Below are 14360 nucleotides of genomic sequence, written 5' to 3' on the forward strand. Positions count from 1 at the left end.
TCACTCTCTTATTATTTAAACTTCTAGGGCTTTGACAATTCTAGTGAACAGTTTAAATTCTATATATAACAGTGATCTCTTTTTAATTGAAAGGCAATTGAAAAATCAATTATGAGGTAAAGAAAATTTGCAACAAATTACTGTGTTACTTAACAGTATACAGGGGCGCCTGGGTGGCTTGGACGGTTATGCATCCGACTTCAGCCCAGGTCATGATCTCACAGTCCGTGAGTTCAAGCCCCGCGTCGGGCTCTGTGCTGACAGCTCAGAGCCTGGAGCCTGTTTCAGATTCTGTGTCTCCCTCTCTCTCTGCCCCTCCCGTGTTCATGCTCTGTCTCTCTCTGTCTCAAAAAATAAATAAACGTTAAAAAAAAAAGTATATAATTTCCTTTCTTCCTTAGTAGTTTTTTTCCCCATATGCACACCTTATTACCTGAAATCACATAGGTATCATTATAAAAGCTAATTTTAAAACCTATTGGTACAACCTAAAAACACTGCTGCAAAATTGAATATTTGTAGCATATTAATCTAAATTATTTAATTGCAGTTATTGGTCTGCTAAAAATCTAAAGATTTAAAATATCTATTTTTTAATAAACCTAGTAATCTTTTATTTAAGTCAATACCTCCTCAAATGAACCAAATAATCACTAATTGATTAGATCATTTACTTCTATAAACCACTGCTGTCTTTAAACATGTAACAGTTTATAATAAAAGAAACATTTCATTGGAAATTAATGGGTAGTTAAGTGTTTTCCTTTTACATTAATTAATACTATAAAATGCATAACTTTTTATTTCCCTATTTCTAGGTATTTAGCTTGCAAATGCAATAGCTATTTTATATGTTTTCTTAAAAAAACAGAATTTCTTAATAAAAACTAGTCACTAATTGATAAAATACATTTTAGAAAAGGCTGGTAAGTCTTTTCTTATTTTGGGATACATCGAGTTTACCTAGGAATTCAGGCATCAGTAATTTCTTTAATGATGAAATAAGACTACAAAGAAAAATCTCTGATACTTTTTTCCAACTCTGGTTATCCTAGAATGTCCTCTTATGAATTACTTTATATAAAAGAAACAGTCTAAAGGTCACATTGTATTTCATTTTCCTATATCAAATTCACCTTACTAACTTGTTTCTTGGGTTTTTTTTTTAATGTTTATTTATTTATTTTGAGAGTGAGAGTGTGTGCACACGTGAGCGGGGGAGGGGCAGAGAGGAGGAGAGATGCAGAGAGAATCTGAAGCAGGCTCCAGGCTGTCAAATCTGTGAGATCATGACCCAAGCTGAAGTCAAGAGGTGGATGCTTAACTGAGCCACTTAGGTGCCCCAATAATTTGCTTATTGTTAAATAAATCATAAACCAACAATCACAATAACAAATCATTAATGAAGCATCAGTAAAGCATAACAAATGGAGCTGCTGGATATGTATAAATCTGTGTAAAGTTCTAAAGTCGTAAGTCTTTATTCAAGGGAATAAGTGTTATTATTAACAATCTTACAAACCTAAACAAGATAGAGAAAATCAACAGATAGATTATAATGTGAGCACACATTCTTACTGAAATGGATATTCCCTAAGGACAGGGGTTTCTGTTCATTGTTGCTCATGTCCCCCCTAGTGCCTAGGACAGTGTATGGCACATGGAGAATGATCAATAAATATATACTGATGAATACCCTGTGTGACAGCTCATTGTACTTTGTGGTCAAATGCAAATAAAAAATAAAAGGAGAGAGAGAGAGACGAGACAGACAGAGAGAAAGTGCATATTGGCACATAATATGCAATACTACCTTTATGAATTTACAGATTTATAAAGCTTTTATTATCTCTCTTCTCCTAATATATTTTCTCTCTTTCTATCCTGTTCTTCTTGCTCCTTCTACTGAAAGTAAAAATCAGAATCTATTTTCTTCTTTCCCCGGTAAACATATGTTAATTAGGAGACAGTGTGCTGATATGAACAGAATTCACTTTCTTCTACTCTCTTTCCAAATTTGACACTTAAGTGTATCTCAAACACGTGAAATAAAAGAAATGTAAAAATAATTGTTGTCATTATTGTTTCTTTAGAATGAAGTTTTCTATAAAAGTTAGGATCATGTATTTAGAAAAGCTTTATATGGCATCTACAAGAGACACACATTCGCTATTACAAACAAAACAGAAGGAAACAATTTAGGCCAAGTAGACACACAATTCTGAAAGAAATAACAACAGAATATACACAAAGAGTATAAATGTCAATAGGGATCTAGTAGCATTTAATAGCATTTTAGTAATATTCTTACAGCACTCTCTGAGGCAGGTAGATTTCTTTTCCTTAGTCTTCACTGATGTAATGCCAGTGGCTGATGCACAGTAGGCAATCACTAAGTATACCTTGATTGCATTAAGTTGCAAATGTTTAGCATTTAAAACTCTATTTTTCAAAAACTTTAGACATGAGACATAGGTTCATTGAAGTGGATTCTAGGTAAGGGCAGCTAACCACATATAATACAAAGTATGTTAGCCTAAGACAGTTTTTAAGTACCATATTTTGGGTCTTTGTCTTCAGATAAACTAACAGTGCATTTTTCTCATAGACAGTGTGGGGATCAAGGGCAGGTACAGTGATTATTCTGAATTAGAGTTACCTAAGGAACACCCAGCGCAAGAACACTAGGATGCCCCTTTGTCTTCAGAAAGCAGAAAATAAATCTTCCATACGAAAGGTGTCCTCTCTGTACCAGGAAGTAAAGAGACATCCATATCACCAGACATTGGGAATACAGAGCCAAGAAGGCTATATAAACAAACCTTGTTACTTTTACTAATTTATTACCCCAGTCCAAATCCCTTTAGAATTCCCTACTAATTGAAGCTCCCAAACTTAAGGGTTTCTTTTTTGCCCTGTAAATTTCTTACAGGTTTATGTTCCTTTGGCTAAAAAAGTATAAAAGCTGCCTGCCTTAGTCATTTATTTGGGTCTCAATTTTATTATTGAGACTGTGTACAAATAATTAAACGGTTTTTTTTTCTCCTATGAATCTGCTTCATGTCAATTTCATTTTTTAGACCAGTCAGAAGAAACTTGAAGGGAAGGATAAAAATTTACCATGTCAACAACAGTGAAAGGGTAGCCTTATTATTCATCATGAGAACCAGAAGGCTATCAGTTCAAAATTTTGACACTTTAAAATATAATAGAAGTTTTGTATGTGATTTCTCTTCAAATTTGCTTTATTTTATTTTGATGATGTCCTGAGCCGGAACAAACAAGGCCCTTCAAGTACTTCACTAATTTACTTGTTTATTTAACTTAAAAAGTGAAAACCCTGTGCAATTAGCAGACAATCCCCTCAGCTTGGGCTAGACCAAAGTTATTAATCAAGACTACCAGCTAGTAGCTAACAAACCAACACAAAGCAGTTTACAAAAATCGACAAATCTCAGATTAAAAGCCTATACACATTTCACATTCAAACTGAGTACATTATGCTAAGCAAGACTGAAAGACAGCCATAGCACCCAAGGTCAGAAACAATCCCATTTTAGAAAAGACACCTATGCAGAAAAGCCTACTTTCATAACCAAAGTTCCCAGACAAAGGAATGAAATCCACGTACTCACCTGGCTAATGGGTTCTTTTGTAGGGGGCTTTCCTCTTCTGGCTGTGCTAGTAGCTAGGGTTGTGGTGGTCTCCATAATTGATGTGGACATCTCTGACTGCATGGCAGTGGCTGTCGACTCAGTTGTCATTGAGGAAGGCACTTCACCAACAAGTCTCACATTTCCCACTATGGCGATGTTGGCATCATTTTCGGCTGCCATATTCAGAACTTTCAAGCCATTGTAGTAAAGCCCAGAGAGCTGGCCCTGGAAGGGCTGGCCCTGCTCTTTCCCGCCAATTATTATGGTTGCTTGGCTATTGAAGATTGTGAGCTGACGCCCTGTAAAAATAATATTACATACATGCAAAAATGTTGATTGTGAACTCTACATTCTACAAAGGATGATAAAACAGATCTTTCATGGGGTGGATAATGAGAGCAATAAACTATAAGAGAGGCATTTGACTCATAATTCATTGCTTATAAATGAGGTGTCCATGAAATGCATAATCATTGGCAAATACTTGTAAATTCTCAACTTATCATAAATGTAGTGTTTTTGCTAAAAGACCAATCAAAGATACATATTATAAATCAGTTTTTAGTGGATCCCTTTTCCCTTTTACATCAAGATCTTATACTGTTGGTCTCTTAAGTCTAAATTGTCAAATTAAAAAAAATGTGAGATAGCTAATGTTTCAAGTATTTGTCATTCTAAAATTAACACTGGCATAAACTAATCTAAAGCAGCTAAATCTAATTTTAAATTTATGATAAAAATTTCATAGTTCATGTAATGGCCATATGTATCTATACACTAGTCTTTGAAAATGTTTATTTTTTGAAGATATAGTCCATTGTTATTTGAATTATTCTATTTTTCCGGCAATCACACTGAAAAGAAATGCATGGTTTACACTAAGCATGTCAGAGACAAAAAAAAAAAAAATCCAAAAATATTTTTCTGATTGGCTTTCAGCAAGTCTATTAAAACAAAACAAAATGAAAAAAAAAATAGCTTCAGATGTAAAAAGCGGCTTCAGGAATGATACACAAACCGATGGAGAAATCATGGCACATTTCCATCAAACAGCAATCCTCAGCAACAGTACCAATATCATCAAATTGAGTATCCGGTTTTAGCAGATTGCTCTCTGCTCATAAAAAGCATGCACACAACTTTAAGTTCAGTTTTAATTAGGGCTTGTTCTCAAATGCTCTTAGAAGGTTGCAAACGTTAAAGGGACTTCATTTTGACTGGCAATCCATATTGCCCACTATTTAAGATGCCTAGAGTTTAAACCAAGAGTTTTTTTGTTTTGGTTTTGTTTTTTGTTTTGTTTTTTTTTCAGGACCATAATAAAGATATCAGAACTACATATATTTTAGTTAATAATTTAGAGGCTGGAACATGTAATATAATCTATGAATGATTTATCATTTTGGGTTAATTCTTGCTGTGAGTACCTTCATAGATTGAGTTAGTGGATTATATTTAACAGTCCCTTTAACCTTAAGTTAACAGGGTAAGATTATTAAACAGCTGGTACGTCTAAAAATGTATAGAAATTATTATACAAGGTATGCAAATATTACTATCTACATTTTACTGTTTTAAATTTGTTTTTAATTTAGTTTTACGGAAAATTTATTTTTTATGTTTATTAGTGTTACAATGAAGTACTACTTGGTTATGTTCAAATTATTTTTTTATTTGAAGTTTTAATCAATGTTTTTTACCTTTGTCGAGTAGCCATTCATCAACTACTCGACCAAGTCGATATGGAATTCGCTGTCTAGCAATCGCCAGGCGCTCGTTATCATTGTTTCCTTTAAAGTTTAAAGAGACATTTCATTGGTTAAAATCTGTAAGGTCAAAGGTTAAAAGTTAATACTTAAAGCTTGAGCTATACAGTTGCCACATGATTTTTTGAAATTTGGAATTTTAAAAAGTTCTACCTAGAACATTTCATGTTTCAGACTTGTCATTCATTCATTTATTTTATTTTAGCAAACAAAATTATTCCTATGTTAATTGAAAATTAGAAATCTGCATTTGAGCTAGGTTATTGAACTTATGTTATAGACAGACCCGAACAACCAATTTAAACAGCATATAATAGCTTTACAAAAAAATGACCATTGATCTCAGGGTTTTGTCTTTTTGATGTTTCTTATTAACTAGTTAAACATGTTCAGGTGAAACAGGTTTAAGTTTTCAAAATACATTCAACCTCTTATTCCAGATTAGAAATTTATGAACACCAAACTTAATACCATCTTTGGCACACTGATGAATCTAAAATAGGCCTAGAATACTTTATGTCCTATTCAGAAAATAGAAATTCTTATTCATCTCATTTAAGGAAACCACAAAGTCTGAATAGTTTTTGTATATTCCACACAAATTGATTTATCAATCACTTGGACATCACAAGGGAATACATCTTGCATCATCCAAATTTGTTATTATAGGAAAAGGCTTTGACAAAAGTGACTTCATTTGAGTGTCCTTCAGTTCCACTTAAAGCTTAACATGCTGAAGTGTATAACATTTGAAAAAAAATGTTTTTTTTATTCTCAAGTATCTGCTTTTATTAAACTATTCTAAAGGCATGACAGTGTAAGGAACAAATACAAGCCACAAACAGTGGTTCCTACTCAAAGATTCAAACTACATGGGAGCCTCGCTTCTTTGAACAAAACATTATCTGATAGAAGCACAGTTTAAACTGACCTTGAATAATGCTTGCAAATAGATGAATGTACTCTTGATCTATAACGCACCTAGGAAGAATCCAAGCTGCCATCTCAGTGCTCAATTGTGAATACTGCAAGTTTTTCTATTCTGTGAAAATTAACTAACATGGAATTTGAGCTAAGATGTCTTGGCAAAAGCTCAGAGGAAAACTCAGAGGAGAAACAAACATTGAAAGGTAGTACTGCTGACAAGAAAGGAATGGAGCATTTTGCTCAAGAAAATAATAGATATAAATTTTTCTCAGAAAATTTGTAAGTGCGTCTTATACTATTTTTACTATATACTATACTTACCATAATAAACCCGCCATTATATTGGTCACACGCTTTTAGAGAACTAGAAAAGAACTATCATTTAGATCTTATCAATTTTTCCCTTGAATGTCTATTTGACTAAAATATTTCATGTATTAGTACTTAATTTAAAATGTAATATTAGTACTTAATTTAAAATTTACACCTGAAATTATGTTAACATTGTGTGTCAAATATACTCAACTTTTAAAAAAGAATGTAAACATCAAAGTGGTCCCAAATATAGTTTAATAAGAACATTGATATGTATTTCTTTATATTATGTAATCATTTAAAAAGTTATAAAATACATTTTATTCTATGGGATATTTTTAGTATATGGATAATCTAGAAAAAAAAAAGAAAATAACAACAACGACAAAAACAAGGATACAAATAGCTTAAATTCCAAGCCTATCTTTCTTCTAAAAGAGTGTACAATTAGGGCACCTGGGTGGCTCAGTTGGTTTAGCATCTGACTTTGGCTCAGGTTATGATCTTGGTCCGTGGGTTTGAGCCCTGCATCAGGCTCTGTGCTGACAGCTCAGAGCCTGGAGTCTGCTTCTGATACTGTGTCTCCCTCTCTCTCTGCCCCTCCCCAGCTCGTGCTTTCTCTCTCTCCCTCCCTCTCTCTCAAAAATAAACATTAAAAACTTTTTTAAAAAAATGAAAATAAAAAAATAAAAGAGTGTACAATTTGTGTTCTCGTCTGTGTGCTTACATACATGTATGTTTGGTAAAATACACTAAAATATGATATTGGTTATCTTAAGGCAGTGTGATGAATGATGAGTATGTGTTTTTGGCTTATATGTGATTTATGTGATCAACACATTTTTATGTGCATAATTTGATAGGCAAACATGAAATACTTTTTCAAAAACACATATCCTTTATTAACTTCTTTGTCTGCCAACACTCATATATCAATTCACATTGTTATAATTCTCCTGATGACTTTGTAATTAGGTGGTTCCTTATGCTGTTCTTCATGCCAGAGTGTTCCCATCATAAGAAATGATTCATTATTCCCTCAGACACCACCCAAATTTAGGCTCCAAATCACCTTTTGCCCAATTACTACTATAGGATATTAACAGACCCTTCTGCATCATCCCTGCAATCAATTGCACCCATTCTCCACATGTCAGCTGAAACCTGAGCATTTCATTTGTCTATTATAACCCTTACCATTGCCTTTAGTATAAAATCGCGAACCCCTGATGATATTTATGAGTACTTCCATGATCTAGTCCTTTACTACCTCCTGTTCCTCATCTCGTGACTGCTACTGCCTTGCCATCTTCTTTCCATCCTCATGAGATTTCTTTCAATTCTTCTAAGGCTCTCCTTTTTCCTCTAGGCTTTTGCACTTGTAGCTTCCTTTATTTGAAATACTCTTCCTCACTCTTACCCCATTTCCATTTTTCCTTAGCCAAACATGACTCATTAATGGAATCTTCTTGATAGAAGCATTATTTCCTCAGGAGGTGTTTCCTAGCTGTCATCAAGTTAGATTAGGACACTTGACTGCATGTTTCCCTAGCACCTGATACATGCCCTTTGGAAACAGGCAGTGACCTTATAATTGCATATTCAATAAATATTTTCCTCTGAACTCTGAAGTTCCATCAGGTCAGGTATTGTGTGTGGTGTTAATTGTTGTATTCTTGGTGGAACACAATACCTATCATATAACTTCCTGTGAAATATCTGTAGATTGAGGTGGTGAAGGAAATCTTTTTTTTTCAATTCTCATAGCTTCCATGGAACCATTATCTCATCCTAGAGCCCAACAACATTCACAAGAAAAAGAAAGGAAATACTCTGCCCAGAGAATAAATCGCACATAGCTGAGCTTCCCTTTGACTTTCTAAATGAGATATCACATATTTCATTTATAATTTTATTTCTTTTAATGATGGTCACTGACTTGAACATCTATACAATCAGTTCATTATTTGCTTAATAATAACTGCTTCATGCCACAAAATAAGTAATCGTAGTTATTATAGTCAGGGAAGTAGAAAAGCCCTAAGTAAGACAGGTGGAGAGAACTAATAGCTTTGTATATTCTTTTTTGATAACTTAGAAAAAGAGCACATAAAAACATGTTAATGCATATATACACAGGTAAATGCAATTTGCTCTCATACCTTTGGCACTCAGAGCAATTATTATTATTATTGGATATAACATGATTTAAGTCAACAATAGCTTTTAAAGATCCTTGATGAGAGTCAGCTAAAACAATAAAAACACCATTATTTCCAATGAATAACAAAGGTCAACTAACAACAACAACAAAGATAAAAATGAGTAGGCAGCAGAAATAGATATAAAAAGATGTGATAATTTTTAAAAAGGTAGCCACATGAACAGGGTCATACAACCCCATCAACCATGACTATCAGATGCCTTCTAGTTCAGAGACTTTTTTTTTAAGAGAAATTTGACTTTGAAATCAAATGACAGACTTTAGTCTTTGTTGAAGTAATGGATGTGAAATCAGATGGTACTCATTTCAGTTCAATACATGTTTAAAGAGAAATTTTTTTTAATGTTTATTTATTTTGAGAGAGAGAGAGAGAGAGAGAGAGAGAGAGAGAGAGAGAGAGAGGCAGAGGATGAGTGGGAGAGGAGCAGAGAGGGAGACACAGAATCTGAGACAGCCTCCGGGCTCTGTTCTGACAGCTGAGAACATGGGGCTCGAACCCACAAACTGTGAGATCATGACCTGAACCAAAGTTGGACGCTTGAAAAACTGAGCCACCCAGGCACCCCGTGTTCAACATATGTTTACTTTAGTTTCCAGATTCTTTGTTCTTCTACTAGAATAAAAGATTAATGACTTCTCGTGACAAAACTATATATTAATACACTATCAACCAAAGACAAATCTGAATAGAGTATTGTAATGATGTCTTCCTGACAGATGAGTTCCACTGGTATGATATAGTTCAGATTATTTAGGTTCACCAGGAATAAGCCTACATTTTGCCTGCATCTCATGATTTTCATTAACAAGCTTCATATGAAAAGTCATTATTGAGGTATATTATTTTGAGAAATTGCTCAAAATGCATTTTATTTCTTCACAAATTCATAATGATATGTTATTTGCGAAACAATCTGTAATGTGGTATGACTGTGTTCGTTTTTAATCCTGGCCATAGTTTGATATACATCTAAACTTTGCATGTAGTATTTAAGGACACAAAACAACCAATTTGATTGGGAAAGGTCAAAGATAAATATAGTTTCCAATGACCTGTTCTTTCCTATGGAAAGGGTTGGGATCTAATACCAAACATGTAGATGTGTAGAAACATTACATTTTCTCTCTGAGCATGGTCAAAGGAAGAGGCTTATAATGACAGGAGAGATTAAAAATCAGTGGAATGTACCTGACTACTCCAGTCAAGTCAAAGAGAATCTTTGGGGGAAGCTATTTTCATCTTTAAGTTTCCTAAATCAGAGGTAATGATATAGTAATAATGACCCACTTATAAAAGACCTATTCATTTTGGAATCATTAAAGAGTCCAAGAAGAATTAACTTTTTAAAAAGCATACAGATCAACAGAGCAATCTACTGAGACTATAAATTAGTTTATGATAACAGAACTTCTCATCGAATAGTTAAAACATACTTCCTTCACCCTAACTTCACCCTACCTTCTAAATGTAGAAAGAGGTTTTCCTTTTATTTTTTTTTTCTTCCAGCGGATTTTATGTTGGTTAAATATGTTGGTGACCTCCACTGAAAATGTCACCAGTGACATTCATTTCTCTGATGAAGTAATTTCCAACCAATGAAATAATATGTAAACTTAGGTTTATTTTTCTTTGATTTGCAAAAGAATGCAGTGTTTTCTAACTAACTAATGTTTAATTGGACTGTAATTAATACAAACATTATATTAGTTTCAGGATTCAGTATTTTTGACAAAAGGTAGGCTTCCTACCACCAGAATCAATGTCTAGGTGCAAGCTCTATTTGGAATGGCCATTTAGATATAAAGTGCTAAATGTAATGGATATTTCAAACAAGGTTCCAGGGGTGAAGAATAAAAAGGAAAATCTGATCATTCAGACTTAGACTGCAACATTCTTTATTTTGATTGAATCCCAGATAGTTTCATTTTCTTATCTAACCAATAATACTTGGTCATATTATAGAATATTAATTTTGTATAAACCCTCAGACTTCAAGGAAACAAAATTAATTTCAAAGAATCAAGGTAAGCAGCAAGGAGTAATAAAATTCAAATCCTTGACTTGTAGCTAAATTTCATTGTGGGACTCCAAGAACAAAGAGAAATAAAATTGTAATAATATTTTTATGACTACTGGTCAGTAGAGAAAAGCTATGTGAACTTTGCTAATACATAGTTTTTTTCCTCTCATTTTCATAAATCTTCACCTCTGATGTGTAATTTCTCCTCAGAAACAAAAGTGTCAGTTTCAGTATGACAAAGTAATATACTTGTGGAAAAAAAATAAAAAGAAAGCAATGCTATGAACCCAACACTTGTCCAAAGTAATATGAAAGTAAAAACAAAGATACTTGGTTCTTCTGAAGACTTCTTTTTTTCCTGAGTTTTGAACTTTGGGAAAGGAAACACAAAAGCATTCTGAAAAGCTATATATACTTCCAGAGAAGAATAGGAGTTTGTTTTTAGACCTTTTGTTCTTAACTGAGAACATGCTATTGGATACGCCTAGACACACAAAGTAATGTAAACGTTTAACATAGTTATGTAAAATTACTCCAGTTTTAAAAGCAGCATTATCACATAATTTCCAACTAAATGCCGTATGTATCATGGCTTTGCAAACCATTCTAATACAGTAATACCTAACTTAGCTGGTAATGTTTCAAATAAGTAGATTCTGAACATCATAGATACTTTGAGGAACACACTTGTGAAAGAATGTAGCTATTCTAATGAAAATAGTTGTCTGTGTATTACATTGTTTGCTATATCATTAAGATATGTGCATAACAATATATGCATCAATTTGTCTCCTGCCTCCTCCAGCTTCATCTTGAACCACTTATTTCTAATTCTTTAAATTCTAGTCACTCTGCACTTCTTTCAATTCCTTTAGCAGAGCTAATTCTTTTTAAAGATGCCATTTTATCTGCTTTGCAAGCTTCCTGTATCTGTGTATCCTAACATACTCACCCACTCCCATCGTAAATACACATGTACACACACACACACACACACACACACACGTCTGGCCAACTGATTTTTCCCTTAAATATCAGCTTAGATGTTTCTCAAGGAAGCATTCCCTGTGCACCCCCTCCACCTAGTTAGCTTAGAGCTTTCCATTATGCATTGTTATAACACTTAGTAGCAGTATCTATAATCATGATGAAATTGATTCGAGATTTTAGATTCCTTGCAAGTACATCTGTTCACTGCTATATACCTTGTGCATAGCACATGCTGAGCACAAGGTAACAACTTGATAAATGATTCCTCAATGGAAAATGAATCCAGTAGGGGTATCTCTTGCATAGCCCTATGGTATTTGTTATTCAAGAACCAAAAATCAGTAAGGTTGTTAGTACACTGATGGTATATATATGACGACTCCCTAATCTTGTTCCTCTTTCATCAATCACGATTTTGACAATAGGCCAAAGGAAGTTCTTACATAAAATGTTTTGTGCTTAAACATAAGCCAATGGCATGTAACTTGAAGTTGGGACCACTATGGTGCAAATATATTGGCAGAGAAATTAATACCAACTTTGGATCCTTTGTTTCTAATTGTAGGGATAGCTGATAGTTGATTTGATCAGGAAGAAATTTCTGCAAGTACCTCCATTCTCTAATGAACCATATGGGAGAGACATAGTCTTAGACTCAATGAATCTTCAGAAATATGTATAATTTCCAAGAATATCTTTTTCTAGAGTGATTTTAGGTGGGTGATTTCTTGAAAATTAATTGAATTGTAGACTCCCCACCAACATTTTCCAAAGTCCATCAATAAATATAACAATTGGTTGCAAAGAAAATGTCTTTCCTTTAACCGAGGTAAAAATGACACAGAATTGGATCTCCACAACATCAGGTGGTAGAAATTATAGATCTTCTAGCCATGAGAGCAGACTAGATTCATGACTAATATAAAATAGTGATAGATTTAGATTGTCATCTGGACATTTAAGACTCCATGTAATTACAAACATATAACCACCAATATTTAAAAGTGCTTCTTTTCTGACAATAGGACTAAACAAACTAGTAAGCCTACAATTAAGGTTTATGTATTTTTATTTTATTTTATTATTTTTTAATGTTTATTTTTGAGAGAGAGACAGAGCATGAGTAGGGGAGGAGCAGAGAAGAGAGGGAGACACAGAATCAAAAGCAGGCTCCAGGCTCTGAGCTGTCAGCACAGAGCCAGACATGGGGCTTGAACCCACGAACTGTGAGATCATGACCTGAGCCAAAGTCAAACGTTTAACCAACTGAGCCAACCAGGCGCCCCAAGTTTCATGTATTTTTAAAAACCCATTTTTTAAGTATGAAAGTGGTCTGTAGGTAAAGGAGTTAGAGAAAATACAAGACTATCTGAAAATAGGATAATAATGCATTGAGTGACTTTTATGTTTTATGTATGCATTGTGCTATTGACTCATATAGGCTATCTCATTTAGTCCTCATATTAAGTACATGTATCTTTTACTTTATAATTTTTTTAAATGTTTATTCATTTTTGAGAGTCAGAGGGAGACAGAGCACAAGCAGGGTAGGGGCAGAGAGAAAGATACAGAATCTGAAGCAGACTCCAGACTCTGAGCTTTTGGTCCATAGCCCAATGCGGGGCTCAAACCCATTAACTGTGAGATCATGATCTCAGCCAAAGTCAGATGCTCAACCGACTGAGCTACCCAGGCACCCCTATTTTATAGATTTAAAAAAATGAGGCTCAAATAGATGATGTAACTAGTGTTATGTCATACAAAATAGATGGAGGAATCATTTGAACCCAGGTATATTTGACTCCTAAGCTATTCCATGGAATAGTTATTTTTTATTTTTATTTTTAAGCATTTTTAGATGCTTAGAGATCGAGAGAGAGAGCAAGCATGTGAGTGGGGGAGGGGCAGAGAGAGAGGGAGACAGGATTCAAAGGGGGCTCTGTGCTGACAGCAGACAGCCTGATGCGGGGCTCGAACTCACAAACCGTGAGAAGACTGCCTGAGCCAAAGTCAGATGCTTAGCCAACTGAGCCACCCAGGTGCCTCAGAATAGTTATTAAAAAAAAAAAAGTCTAGGGGCGCCTGGGTGGCTCAGTCGGTTAAGCATCCGACTTCAGCTCAGGTCACGATCTCGCGGTCCGTGAGTTCGAGCCTCGCGTCGGGCTCTGGGCTGATGGCTCAGAGCCTGGAGCCTGCTTCTGGTTCTGTGTCTCCCTCTCTCTCTGCCCCTCCCCCGTTCATGCTCTGTCTCTCTCTGTCTCAAAAATAAATAAACGTTAGAAAAAAAATTAAAAAAATAAATTAAAAAAAAAAAGTCTCAAGCAGCCTGAGAGGTAAAGGTCCAACATCTTCCTTTTAATCCTTTTGGCACTCTCTTGTATAATGGAAAATGTCATGGTCCTGTTTATAAAGGTTCTGCCTTGTGAAGTTTGGCGTGAGATTGCCCTCTTGGGTGCACAAA

The 14360-nt window shown here is 34.4% G+C and overlaps 1 protein-coding gene across 26 annotated transcripts in view; it reads right to left on the minus strand.

The window, feature by feature from the left end:
- Nucleotides 1-14360, minus strand: part of NRXN1 (neurexin 1) — a 1147797-nt gene that overhangs the window by 137064 nt on the left and 996373 nt on the right. For 17 of the 26 annotated variants that reach the window (XM_043603358.1, XM_043603353.1, XM_043603351.1 and 14 more), the window contains 2 exons: nucleotides 5357-5446; nucleotides 3636-3955 (listed from right to left, as the gene is read on the minus strand). In XM_043603358.1, coding sequence (XP_043459293.1) covers nucleotides 3636-3955; nucleotides 5357-5446 — 410 coding nt within the window. The remainder of the gene's footprint in view (nucleotides 1-3635; nucleotides 3956-5356; nucleotides 5447-14360) is intronic. The other 9 variants (XM_043603364.1, XM_043603362.1, XM_043603360.1 and 6 more) reach the window with 1 other exon arrangement.

Source organism: Prionailurus bengalensis, chromosome A3 (genome assembly GCF_016509475.1).
Source record: "Prionailurus bengalensis isolate Pbe53 chromosome A3, Fcat_Pben_1.1_paternal_pri, whole genome shotgun sequence".
NCBI classification, from domain to species: domain Eukaryota; kingdom Metazoa; phylum Chordata; class Mammalia; order Carnivora; family Felidae; genus Prionailurus; species Prionailurus bengalensis.